Source organism: Planococcus citri, chromosome 1, assembly GCF_950023065.1.
Source record: "Planococcus citri chromosome 1, ihPlaCitr1.1, whole genome shotgun sequence".
Classification (NCBI taxonomy): Eukaryota; Metazoa; Arthropoda; class Insecta; order Hemiptera; family Pseudococcidae; genus Planococcus; species Planococcus citri.
The window spans coordinates 50,892,449-50,906,897 of record NC_088677.1 but is presented as its reverse complement, the minus strand read 5'-3'; the positions used below and the strand labels follow the sequence as shown (position 1 = coordinate 50,906,897).

Below are 14,449 nucleotides of genomic sequence, written 5' to 3'. Positions count from 1 at the left end.
TAGGTACAGATTGAATGAGTCGATGTGTATTGTAGAATAGGGAAATAAAAGGGGAATAGATCGAGAATATGAATTTGGAGAGCAGGAATAAAACAATAAGAAAATTATTGTTGAAGTTGTAGGTACTAGAGAAAATCAAAAAATATTCTGAATCACGATTTTCCAACAAAAATTATATGATTTTACCAACTCCAGAAGTTGATAGGTAAGCAGTTCTTTCTTTCCATTATTTCGAAAAAAAGAATCATTATTCATTATACCTTCCTGTCGAATATTTTCCATCATAGGTAGGATGTAATTTTTCTTCCATGGTAAGTAATTATCAGATCTAATTTGGAACGCGAAGCTTTACCCCCAAGTGCTTAGTTTGGGAACCGAAGGGTTAGCATTTTTGAAGTTTTCGAAAGTAATCTGCCCTGGTTTCTTGGCCAAAAGCCAATTTGAAAAAATGAAATAATAAGGCATGGGTAGGAATGATATACATAAATTCTGCTTAAGAAAAATTCATTTAAACTGAGGATATCTTAAGGACTCTGTATCGCATTAGATTTTATAATCGATGTCAGGTTTGCTTTCACGGATTATATGGCAAGTCTTCGCGAAGTATTTTTTTCCTTATTTTTATTTCGTTTCGAGTGGAAGATGTTCGAGTGAGTTCAAGGTCTCGATAAAACTCAGATAGATGGGTACTTGATCGATATAAATTATCTTTATAAAATACAGACACGTGAACAATTTTATTGGATAGGTACCTAATTCTTGTCATGAACAGAAACAGTATAGGTATAAAGAAATCCATATTTATCAATATTTACGAGGAAAAAAAACAAAAGATAGGTACGTAGGTACTGTTAACACTATAATTTCTTCATACAAAGTACATATTTATAATTGGCAAATTCTTGCACAATTTGTAGATGCATATATGTAGTTTCAATTTCAATTTCAAAACTCTCTTCATACATAAGATACTTTCACTTTTTAAAAAAAATTAGCCTGTAACCACAAAGATTTTAAAATCATGATACTCGAGCATCGCACATATGATTTTGCACATGCATAATTAAATTCGATTCCAAAAAAAATGACAATTCCCTATGAATTTGTAATCCCAATTCACCGACGTAATCAGTTTGAAGTGGACTTGAATGCAGAGCAACAACTGCACCATTATGCGAGTGCACGATAGCACAGCCAAAATTTCCGATAAAAGGAAAGGAAAGCTTTATAAATTTTATTAGATTCGATGGAATGTACCGGAATACATAAAACGCCACGCTTAGAATTTTAAATTAATAATAATAAAAAGAAGTATTTGTTGAGATTCTGCTCCGCAAATTGAATTTCTTTTTCATTCGTTGTTGGCAAAATTACTCTCGTAGCATAATCATTTTCGTATTCGATTCTTTCGAGTCGAATGTAAAAAACATAAAAAAATATATTCTCAGTGTAAAAAAGAAAAAAAAAAGGTGGCCAATATTTTTGTAAACGAATAAAAATTAAATTAAAACCGCGAGATCCATTACACATTTAAATAAATAATAAAATTCGAAAATAAATACGCTACTATCACACACATCTATTTTATAATTTTGATAGAAAAAAAAAAAAGAAAAAAGAAAAAGGAAAAAGGAAAACAATAACAAACAAAACGACGAAACAAAGGAAAAGTAAATATTCATCTATTCGAAGCGAGAAACACTAAAATGGTGTGAAATTTCAACCCCAAATGCGTCCCAAGAAATAAGGATAAAAGGAATGACGTTTTGAATTAATTATACGACGTTTCCTATTCGGATAATTCTCGTCGGTTTCTTCGGATCCGCTCAGCAAGGCTGATCTCTTTTTGGCTTCTTCTTCTGACATCGTTTCATTTCTAGGTTCGAGGATTATCAAGTTTTGAATCGGCGTCGTTGTGCTGGCATTTTCGGTAGTGTTTGGAGTGGCATTAGGGCTAGAGGTGGCTTTATTTGAGGATGGTTCGGGAGACGAAGCCGAAGTAAAAGAAACCGAAAACGATTTCGGGTCCTGCAATTTTTTACTACTTGGAAGGTATCCCGGAGTGGATTTCTCGAACTCTACGTCCGCTGGTTTTTGCGTACTTTCGAAAGACGGATTGACGTTTGTTTCGGCCGGATTCAGGTCGATTTTCTTATACACGTTGATGGAGTCGACGTTGGTGAAATCATTCGAGTCGAAAGTACCCTCGATATTGTACGTTCGATCGCCTTGATCTTCTTCACTTTCGCTAGATTTGGAAACGATGTTTTTCAACGAATTACCTACGTTTTCGACGACTTCTAATTTTACTACTTTTTTCACCGGTGTCGACACAGAGTCTTGAAAGATTTCACGTTCTTTGTCGTTATTGTAGATTTCGTGAGATTCCTCAACAGGTGTAACGTTGGAAGACACTTCCGTCGTACCGGGAACGATGTAGCTTAATATGCTGGAATTCTCTTTGGGCAATTCGGTTGCCGAAGAGGTGCTTTTTTCCGGTTTGGTTTTAACTGGTTGCGAAGTAGGGATTAGATTGAGACCGAGTTTTATTGAGTTAACGTTCTTATGATGGGAACTTTCGGTGGTATTCGCAACGAGACTGGGTTTTGCTTCGGGGTATTCGGTTGGTTCTTTTTCGACGAACGGTTTCGAAGCTCGAATTGGTTCTTCGGCGAATGACATTTCTTGAGGTAGAGAAATAGTCGACGATTCCGAGCCGATGTTCAGAGGAGGTGAACTTTTGAACGGAATTTCTGTAACTAGACGAAAATCAAGTTTTAATCAAAATAGGTATAGAGTGGATGGTACTTTAGGAAAGGGGGAAGCGAGTTTTCTTACCGGTAGATTTGAGTTCAGCTTTAGAGGTGAGCTTCGTAATTGGTGTAGGTGCTGTCGAAGGTGTCAATGGAATGTTGGTGGCTTTCACCGGTAAAACGATCGGCGTTTGAGAAGTGGTACTCGTAGTGGTAGATAATATGTTGGTTACCTTACTGGTGCTGGTTGCAGTGGTGTTAATTTGAGATAATGGCGTTTCGTTTGACTGCGAAGAGCAAATTAGGTGTTCTCGCATCATCTTCTTGTTCTCTTCTACTTTCTCATTTACTCCCTGCTGGAAAAAACGCATATTTGTCGACTTGTTCGGAAGTTAAAAAGGTACTTATACGAGTTTTGAAAATATTGAAACCGTAAAATGATGCAAAGTTTTAGATTTTTGGTCGAAGAAGAGATCATTTTTTAAAAAATATACTCGTAATCTGTCTGGGGCAGCTTTTAAAGCTGGACCCCCCCCAACAAAAAATTATTATGCAGGTAGGTACCTATTTATCTATTACGTGATTCTCACAGGGAATGACCAAATTCAACTTATTTTAGTCTTCTTTTTTGAATTTCAACTGCACCTATTCAACTTTGCTTCATTTTACGATTTCTTTTACTACACCAAAAGATATCATGACCCAGAATTTTATTGTAATTTTTTCTCCTTAACCTACGCCTACATCTTATTCGCGAATACCATACTTACTTGCGAGGAATTAGTCAGAAGTATCCTATCCATCATCAATATGAATAGCGAATAGATGACGAAACTTCGGCAGGCGGGCTAAATACCCACCTATTGTATTTCCCTTTTTTAAATTTTCTTTCAGTCAATTTTATCCCTTTCGTTGGTAAATTTTATAATTTTTCAAAAATATTTGGCAAGAAAATAATACTACACTCGATGGACCAGACTGAAGAATAGATACGTACAATCTGCACATGGACTAAAAAAGTTACATAGGTACTCGTAGTGACCATTTCCGATCTCAATTTGATAAATTGATTCAGATTTCTCATGAGAAATGGAGTCACTTCTAAATTTTCAACAAAAAAATAAAAAATTTAAATTCAGCCTCTGAAAATTTTTTATTTATGTATTTTTGAGTGGTCTTCTAATTCTCGTCTATCATACTTACCTATCGATTGTTTTTTTTTCAAAATGAAAGGATTCACCTATTAGATAAATATGAAATACATTTTGAGGGTAATTTTTTTGGTTTGAATTTGTATTTAAAAAATGAGAGATTTTTTTTCAAAAAAAGTGTTCCAACTTCAAAATTAGAAACGTTACCTACTGATGATGTGACGAATGCATTTTACATATAACATACATATAATACGTATCATTACAACGTTGTTATTCGATGCAAAAACTGGAACATTCTGAGCGAGTAAATAAGAAGAGGAATGAATCTCTATCCGGGAGGTAATCTAAATTTTGGATACTCCCTAGGGAGATAATCTAAAATTTTGCGATTTGGCAACACTGCTATGTTTACATTAAACTGCTACGAAATAACGCGTTGCCCCAACACCCCAAAAAAAAATCAGCAAAAATGGAGAACCATCCTCCTCCCCCTTCCGCCTCGCCCTTCCGTTTGTATTCCTTATATAATTTCGGCTACATAATTTATCTGCGAGTAGGTAACGCGTTACTTTCGTACGTACGTCGCGTCGGCCGTTCAGCTTAACAACTAGGTACAGCCACATGTTACAGGTTTGAGGTTGCAAACTGAATCGGTGTTCGGTGAATCGAACTTCAGACCATTGTAGTAAATAATTGTGATTTAACTAGTGAATTTTGACGTGCGTGAATTACTTAAAATGAATATTCGATTAACAATGGTGAACGATACCGTCACAAAATACATTTCACTTTAGAATTGTTGAGTTTTGATAGTAAATAAATCGTATGTACATTCACGATAAATGTTTAGGTAAATGAAACCTCTTTTGAAAATTATCTTCACATGTTCATTAAAATTTAGTTGAATTCAAAACAAAACGTATGTATTAGTAGGTATTCCCACAATCTGCGGCAGGCGGCAGTCATTTTTGCACCTCACAACAACGTTGTACTGATAAGTATCATATGTATGTTATATGTAAAATATATTATTCAATTAGGAAGATAGAGTACGCGATCATAAACGAGTGAGATACAACACTCGGCTACGCCTCGTGTTGTATTTAGCACTCGTTTGTAATCACGCACTTTATCTCCCTAGTTGCATAATATACTATTACTTCGTGCTCGAAGTGTTGCATATCTACTTGCCTTACAAGAGGCGCTGTAATCATCGAAAAATTCCTACTCTCATAGCGTTTTTCATCAGTATGAAGATAACTTGGTCCATCTGTTGTATCGAAAGAATTATAACAGATCTTCGACCTTTTCCAATCCTTGAGAGCCTAATTCTGTCCAGAGAAGTACTGCTGCGCAGAAATATCGAGTACCCCAAAGAAAGTTTTTTGTTAAAAATATAGGCTGGGCATGGTGAAATAGATGCATATGATTAGTGGAATGTCATCACCTCAATTCAACGACCAATCATCTGCTATCATTATTATCATTCACTGTGACCAACCGAAACATTTTGTGGAAAACTTTTAATTTGGGGATAGGTACTCGATATTTTTGGGCACCCTGCACGTGTTAATTTTCAGAAATACTCGAATCCTATTTCCATAGGTAGGTACGACAAAAAAGTTCATTAAGAAATCTCACCTATTTGTCACCGGAAAAGCTCAGTTAACTTTTTTGCCGCGCTTCAAAAGACGAGAATGCGTATAAAAGCACGAAAGTTTTATTCGTTCGCAAAGTTAAAAGAGTTCAGTTTAACCTTGACGCGTTATTTTTGATAAAACTTGTTCAACCTTTGAATTAGTACGTAGCAGGGATAAAGAAAACACGCTTTGAAAATTCATCAAGATGAGAGCGAGAGTGAGAACAAGTTCAGATAAATGGAATAAGAAAAAAGCCCAGCGAAAAGATTCCCATCTTTTAGGAAATTTCTCGTTTTTAATTCGTAATTTGCCGACGTTGCCTAAAGATTAAGAATATTCGCAAGTTTGTGAAAGTTTTTTCGAGTATTGCCTCTCGGTTGCCATTGAGATGAAGAGTTTCCTGCCGAATGGACAACGAGAAAGGTAGGATGAGAAGTAGGTTTTTGCTGGGCGGTATATCTATACTACGCTCGCGAAATACTACATTGTTAATACGAGAGAGAAAAACAGACGGTAAGTTTAATGTATAAAATGAAAGTTTTATGCAGAATGCTAAGACGAAAGCGAAAATAAATTATTTATGATTGTATTATGTTCGGGGCAAAGCTCATCTTTAAAGTTTAAAAATGTAATCCGATTGTTGTCGCAATCGCTATACGAAGAATATAGGCTTAAGCTCGAACTGTGTATGGAACACTATACCTACCTACAGTTTTGTATCAAAATAGGCATCTCTACAACTAGGCCTATACGTCTCCTGCTGGTGTATTTTTCTGCTGTAGAATTGACTCGCGAAAAGTCTAAATTAAATTAATTAGTGGCCGGACTCGAAGGGACAGAAAGGGCGAAAAGACCAGAAGCGACGCAACGGTGGAGTAGATACTCGATGATTGAAATTTCGCGAAAACTTTCATTCCCAGTGAATTCATTTGTTATACTACATACAAAAGCGAATAGAGATTTATTGTTTTTGTTATTTTTTTTGTCCAACTCTCTCTCTCCCCCTCGAAGCTTCGTCGATACAGGCGTAGGTATTGTTTATGTATAGATAGGTAGGTACTAGGTAGGTATACGTCTTTATATAGGTATAGTAGGTATAGTATAATTGAATTTAACTTACTGGATCGTGGCATTCGATATATTTGACATCGGAATTTTGACAAACAGTGCCAGCTTTTATCATGGTTTTCTCCGGATGAAACGTCACAATAATTGACGGATTAACGGCTTCCAAACAGGCAGATTTTTTCACCCATTTCGGTACTGTAATTATATAATAGAGATAATATTTCGTATCGTAGACATATCCCTCGCTAAAAGCTCTATAGAGTTACTGTATTTTGAAGTCGTATTATTAAAGAAATGGGTGATTGCGGCGGTGCAGGGAGGGCCCACGTTTTATTGAGGAAAAATTTACTCTTCTTACTCGGCATTTCGCAGATGAAAGAAGCTGTTCCAGGTCCATTGCACGGGTTAGCAATCCAGCGGTAATTATCGGCGGGGGAGGACATAACGCACACCGAACGATTCGTGTCTGGAGCTTGTTTCCAGTATTCGTCCGTTGAAAGAATACTTCCATCTCTGAAAAAATTACGCGGAAATTCTAAATTACTTGCCACTTGCACGGAGTGTTTCATTTATGGGTTCTTTTTTTGAGAACAGCCTTTTCCTATGCTATGTTGTCGATTGAGTGCGGTTTCTTTGAAAGCGTTTAAATTTAAATTAATGCGCTACGTAAATGAAAGAGACTGTACCTATGCTGGCAACATGATCGGGGATGAGGAGGAGATGTTCTTTCGTCTTTCGTCTATTAATGATCACAAAAAGTCTGAAAAAGTTGGCTTTCAGAATTTTAGAAATTGAAATTATCATATTTTTAGAGAGATGAAAAGGCCTGAATTGTGAGTAGGTACCTACGCAAGTACATTAGATACATATGTGAAAAAAATCCTTTCAAACTCCCAGGTACCTACGTACTTACATATAAAACTATTCATTTTTTGTTTATAAATTTAAGTTAGTAATGTAATTTCAAAATTAATTTAAATTAAAATAAAATAATTTGATTCTTTTTTTTAAATAATTATTTCAATAAAAAATCATAAGTGTTTTTAAAATAATTTCAATTTTAATTTGCTTTTTCGTCATAAAAACATAAATTTTTTAGTATTAAATTGTCTTTTAAAAAAATAGAAGATACAAACAAGTATCTTTCAGCGTGAAAATTTTCCATTTGAAAGTTTTTGAAGACAACTTGTAAAATTGAGAGAATCTCTTCTCCAAAAAAGTTGCATATTTTATAAAATTCATTTTTACTTAGAAAGGCACTACGATTATTTTTCTCACTTTTTGATTAACTCACAAAAATTGTCGAGTTGGAGCATAAGAAATTTATGAAACTTTCGTAAGCAAATACGAAATAAGGAGACTCGATATTTTCGTCTTCATTTGCATTTTGGAGGGTATACTGAATAGCCGTGCGGATTTCCTCGATAAACCTTCGGGATTTTAAAACAAGAAATTTAAAAATAAAATTCTCGTAAAGTCAATAATTTTTTTTCAAGAAAAACTTTCAAGCATTTTATCCCTTTTTATATCCGTTTGACATGTTATTTAGGTTATATTTTCAATTTTAAATTTTTTTTCCAAATTTTGACGAAACATTTTTTTTTTTCAAGACTTTGATTAGGTATGGTAGTTTATTTATAGAAAAACTGACGATTCGAGGATGGCGTTGAAACAAGGTTGAAACATAACTAGCTAGACTGAATTTTTCAACATGAGAAAATTTTCTTTCGTTTGGCGAAAAAAAATGCCAAATCTTCATTAAGATTACGAAATCGTCAGACTGTAAAATGGGTTGAAAAATTGGAACGAGAATTTGTTTTCTCGATGGAGTGAGGAAAAAATGAAAAATTTACGGTCTAGTAAATTCGAATTCGTGTCCATTTTTTCCCCGTTGTCGTTTCTAATCACAAAATGATATTTTACTTTTGAAACAACTTACATTTTTAAAACATTTAGTAGGTAGCCATCATCGAGTATAGGAGGCAATTAGGCATGGTGTCTTATTTTACCAGCTCAATTATTTTCTTGATTCTCTTCCTCTGACTCTTGTTCAAGTATGTAGATATGTACCTATCTTTCTTTCGTTATTTTACTTTTTTTCCCTCACCCTTTTCCTAGAGCTATCTTTCTTTTCTTTATCGGTTATTTTCGCTATCTTAATCTCATCGAACTTTTTTATGAGTGAGAGGGAAGAAGGGAGGAAGGTATCACCAACAATTACCATTCTTATTATGAGAAGAAATGTTCACCATACCTCCATTCCATGGATTCGTTGTACAGTCTCTGCAAACCAATCCATACTGGTTTATCGTATCCGAGTTGTTTAAGATACGCTTTCACATCTTCAAACTGATTTGGCTTATCGACTGAAAAAAAAAAACAAAAAACAACATACCTATGTATTTTCCATTTAATGAATAAATTATACGAGCTTTAGAATAATGAAATTATAGAAATATTGAAACAAAAATTTATCAAATTGTCAAGTCGCGTCGAATGAAATTTTATGAAGTGTACTTTATCTTGCACCGAGTTGGCAAATAAATACGTTGGGAAAAAAATTACATCGGATGTCGGTGCACGCTTCGTCAGCGACATTCGTATGTACAACATGTAAAGTATTGAACTTTTTCTCCAAGTAGTGTTATTCATTGTCGAGTACGCATACAAATCATTTTATACGTAGGTACCTACAACCCGTAGATATCTATACCGCCTGTGATATGCTGGAGAACGAAGAAGCAGCAATTTAGCGCATCGTATATATGTACCTACCTACCCATTCGTAGACGTACAGTATACGAAATAATTGAATGAAAGCTTCTATACCTCTAGTATACGTTTAAGTATTATTTACCGAGATGATACAAGGGTAACACTCGAATAAATGTAAAATAAATAGAAAACCGACGTTTAGACCGTGTTTGTGTATTTTTTCCCTCGTAATTTCGAAATTGCCTCGGAGAAATGTGTGTTCTGATACTACGTGTCTCGACCAACGAGTGTGTATTTTTTCACAATTCGTTACGTTTATTTTTGTTAAATTATCCTAAATGTAATTCGAATAAACGCAGATTTTTCAAAAACACTGGATAATTACCTAAGTACAAATTCGTGGATTTTTTTAAACTGAAAATGGAAGGAAAAGTAGAGACCTATTTTACTTCTGATAAAAACAGTTCCCTAAGGCCAAAGCTACAGCTGCCAGTCAGCGAAAGAACCTATGTAGTATGTACGATGTTGTATAATGTTTTAAAAGAGGATAATATTTCGCTGTAAGAATAAAAATTCAAGTAGGTATTTACCTCCTGAAATACTTGAGTTTGAGTATATGTATATGTAGATAATAATTTTTGGCAATTTTTCAATAATTCAACCCCATAGAATGTTCAATGAAGGTAAAACAAATTAAATCTTGTTCAGACGTTTCAAAGTCTCTGACAAGAGTTTAATTTTCAACACTTGAAGGACACGTGGTAGCCACACGAAGTGCTTTTGAGGGCTAATGGTACTCATGTTCTGACTGTCCTATAGTAACGCTTGTGGCGCCAATGGTACCCGTAATCCTGGGTGCCCTCCTTAGGGTCGTCATTAGTATTATCTGCTCAAAGGAAAACATATTTTTACCCCTACTTCTTTTCACACAACAGAACAGATATCCCAATCAGCAGCATTTTTTTGATAAAATCTAAAGAATTCATACAAAAATACACAATCAATAAATTAATTAAATTTTAAAGGCTGAATTTCACTTTTGAGTTTTTTCTGAATTTTATGAAATTATTTAGTCCAATTTTCACGGGAAAATCAAAAATTTGATGACATTGAGATAAGTAGAAAGTTAATGTTCAGTTTATAAAAGTCTAATCTTCGTCCCCTCAAATCCAACCAAGATTTATTCAAAGAATGCATCAGCAAATACATATTCCGTTTTCCTGTGATGAAAATATGCTGAATTTCATTTTCCAGAAATGGAAAATCTAAAAATCAGTAGGTAGGAATTTCCAGAATGACTCAAACCACAATTAGCCGATTTAGGAGATCAAAAATCCATAAAGTTTTTTTGATGGAAAATACGTCATTTGAATCTCCAAAAATGAAATTTCACACTTGAGCGTTGACTTATTGATGGCTGATGGTGTAAGTTACGTTTGGATGTTCAAGGTTTCCTGGTAAAAACCTTAATTCAATTTTTCTTAAACACTTTGTTCATTTTCCAGCATTTTGGTAGGGGGAGAGGTAGAAACAATATTATTTTTGTGCCAAATTTTCTTCTTTACGTTTTTTTCTTCAAATAGTTTACTTGCTTCCTTAATAATTATTTTGAAACTGCTTGATCTTGTGGACGTATAACGATGGATTAGTACGAGTAGGTACATATTAGGTATATTTAAGTAAAATGTCTTTTTTTTTTCAAAATAGGTACCTCATAGAATTTAAATTCAAATCAGAATCCGAATTCTGATTTCGAATAATGAATATTAGTTTCTTCTTTTTCTCAACAAGTTCCTTTCTTTTCAACTTTTTTTTTTAAATTTCATTGTGCCTGTAAAGAAATTTTGACCAGAAACCTCAAGAAAATGTGGAGAGAAATCTCAAATTTTCAGATCAATTGTTAATCTCCACCCCTGTTCCCGGTAAAAAGTTGACGATCTTTTATGCCCACTAAAACGTAAAAATGTAAATCGACTTTACAGCAAGAAAGAACTTTCTTGAGTGCAACCTTTTACCTTTGTACTCCAGACATCCTTGTTCTTGTATGTTCAAATTTTATAATTTAGGTAGGTATACCTATCTACTTAACATTCTCTCTCTTGAAAAAAAAAAAAAAAAAAAAAAAACTAATCAATAATAGACAACCTGGAGCACCATTATTTGATGCAGGGTGTCGGATAAATCCCAAAAAACGCTTAAATCTTGAAATTGGTTTTTCTTGGACAAAATATTATCTACTTATTAGGTACTCGAAAGTTGCGAAATTTATTAGTAAAGTAGGTGGGTAGGTAGTGGGTACATTTCTTCTCTAGTACCCACTACAACATGAGTAAAATATTTAGGTGGGTAGATACGTATTCGTACCGTCAATGTTATAAGGCAATTGAAAAACGAATGTCATTTTAAATTTCGAATTATACCTTTGAAACGTCATTCAAAATGATATGAAACGACGCTCTCAGTAAAAACCATTCTATATACTGTATGAACATCGTCGTCTGAGCGAAAAGAAAAAAAAGAGAACATTTATTACTGAAACGAGCATCGTAGGAATTTCGCCGAAAGAATTTAGCTGGAATAATGTTTAAAAAATGATGTTACGCATATTTGATTAATATTTCGGTAGACGAATTTCGTTAGGTAGGTATTTGAATTCCATATACTCGTACGTAGAGGTCTGCGCCGCCGACTCACGCCGCCGCCGCCGATGAATTTCTGAGGGACTGACTCGCCGCCGCCGAAAAGAATTCATGATGGCGCGCCGCCGGCCGCCGCCGCCGACGATTTTCCGGCGGCGTGAGTCGGCGTTGGGCTCTTTTTTCGTTAATTTTAGTCTTTTTCATTGATTTTAGTCACTTTTCTGTATTTTATAGAAAAATTAGAAATCAATGTTTTTAGAAAAAGATTTCTTATCCTCAAAAAATTCACTTTTTAGTGCTCACATAACAATAAATGAAGAAAATTCAGTGTTTTCATTTTTCAGCATACTTTGAGGCTTGTTTCATCGGCGTAGTGGGCCACGCCGGCGCGCCGATTCACGCCGCCGCCGCCGACCAATTTTAGCCATTACGCCGCCGCCCCTGTTTTTCCGTCGGCGCAGACCTCTACTCGTACGTAAGTACATACATATATATGGTACTAGGCCTATCATTCTTTACTACAGTCGATACGACGACTCGAGACGAGACGAGACGAGACGAGAAGAAAATTGATACAGAGAATTTTGTTTTTCATTCTTGGTGGAAATTTTGGTCGTTCAGAATGTCTGACAAGGAAAAATGTACCAACTTATAGTACTCTACCTAAACCTACCAATCTATCCGCCTGCGCAGATTTTCCAAATGTTAACATAATCATTAGAGCTTTATATTAGCGATTATCGCTAGCAACGTTGTTGACGACAATGATATTTTCGATTCGATTGACTCTCTTGCAACCGCTGTTGTCGACAATGTTTACAAAATATCTTAACTCGAATGCTTCTCATCAAACGAAAGTATTAACCTTATACGCCAACTACTTTTTCAATTAGATTGGCATTACGATATCGTTGCCTTATCTACCAGTCTTTTACTTCCTCGCTTACTTCACCATCTTGTAATGCTATTGGTTCATTTGATTCCTTTCTTCTGGAAAAATCACACCCGAAGGAGTTTTTTAAAATGATGAAGAGATCAGCTTGAAGTACACGTACATACAAACGAGTGAGTACGAGTACGTTCTATTTTTTGTTAATTCGTTACAAAATTTGACTGTCGTGAAAAAAAATAAGAAAAAAGTACCAACGCGTTGTAAATGTCTTACATGTTTAAAATAAACGCCAAAGGAAAAAAGTGAAGTATTATACCGCGTTGCTAAAACAAAAAACTTTACTGTGGAAAAAGAGCAGGAAAAAAACTTGGTAAAAACCTTTTTTTTTTTGCTTTCTTTTTAATTTTCAAACTCTCTGTAATCATACTTTGGGAGTAGGAAAAAAAGCATTCTCATTAATCATATACGCGTTATGTTACCGGAAAAGTGACTATACCATACTAGGGAGGGAAAAAGAGAAAGAGGAAGGTTGGACATTTTTTTTTCAAGAAATCGAAAGTTTTTTAATAATTTAAATTTATAGTTGCCTCGGAGGTATAACAAATGATGTAAAAAATTTCGCCTTTAACGCGCGTATCTTAATATTTAAACAATTACAATATGGAGTTGGAGTAGGCTAAGTACTCCTACTCTCTTGCTCCTATCCTATACAACTCGCACAGTAGCATGCGAATGGAAAACGCTTGCGAAATTAATGCCCGATAGGGTTCTCTTATCCATTTGTGTGTTTAGGTGAATGGTTACACGATGTTGGAAAACTTTTATACGATGGTATAATTTACGCGTAAACAAAGCATAAAGGAAATTTCATTTTAGTTCGCTTTTAGCAATTACTGCATTGTATGGTGTAATATACCGTATAGTGTTGTATTCGCTCTCCTCTCTCTCTCACACTCTGCAACCAGTACCAGATGGTTTTATGCTTTGAAAATACAACTTGCAGTACTCGTGTTGTACTACTAGAATGCCGTCAAGTCGTGCCAATTGTATTAATTATCGCCGGGTTTATAATTTTGTCGTTGAGTTGGGGTTTTCGTTTTTGTCATTGTCGTGGCCGAGTACTTCTAAGATGTGCGCCAAAACTTTAGCCATTGGTGTTAACTTGATGTACTTCTACTCGTACTACTCCGTACAAGACTTTATAGTACACTTACTGCTCGAAATGTTTCGATCTGCATCCTCGTTTTTTTTTCTCGCTAACAAAATGCCAACTTGATTGGTGATAATTGAACACAGCATTCGAGACATTCTACGTAGAATTTTTCACTCGTGAATAAGTGAATAGCTCGCAGTTTGTTATACAGGGTGTCCGGGAAGTGGTAGTACAAACTTCAAATTTGGATGTAACCGGGTATGAGTAAAAAAATTTAAAAACGCAAAATAAACGAGTTGCCTATTTTGAAAATTGAAGGGGCAAAATATGTTTTCAAAATCTAAGAGCCAAAATCCAATTTTGACCGTGGGTGGGGGTCGGTAGTTCTCTGAAAAATGAACAGACCTATTATGACTTTTTGCCAAACTCGCAAAT

General features: G+C 34.9%; 1 protein-coding gene across 4 annotated transcripts in view; it reads right to left on the bottom strand.

The window, feature by feature from the left end:
- Positions 1 to 1,217: 1,217 nt before the first annotated feature.
- Positions 1,218 to 14,449, bottom strand: part of LOC135832537 (mucin-5AC-like) — an 81,006-nt gene continuing 67,774 nt past the window's right edge. The window contains exons 3-7 of one of the 4 annotated variants that reach the window (XM_065345840.1): positions 8,870 to 8,981; positions 6,974 to 7,128; positions 6,668 to 6,810; positions 2,839 to 3,133; positions 1,218 to 2,759 (exon numbers count right to left, since the gene is read on the bottom strand). In XM_065345840.1, the coding sequence (XP_065201912.1) occupies positions 1,720 to 2,759; positions 2,839 to 3,133; positions 6,668 to 6,810; positions 6,974 to 7,128; positions 8,870 to 8,981 (1,745 nt within the window). In that variant the 3' untranslated portion in view covers positions 1,218 to 1,719. The remainder of the gene's footprint in view (positions 2,760 to 2,838; positions 3,134 to 6,667; positions 6,811 to 6,973; positions 7,129 to 8,869; positions 8,982 to 14,449) is intronic. The other 3 variants (XM_065345841.1, XM_065345842.1, XM_065345843.1) reach the window with 3 other exon arrangements.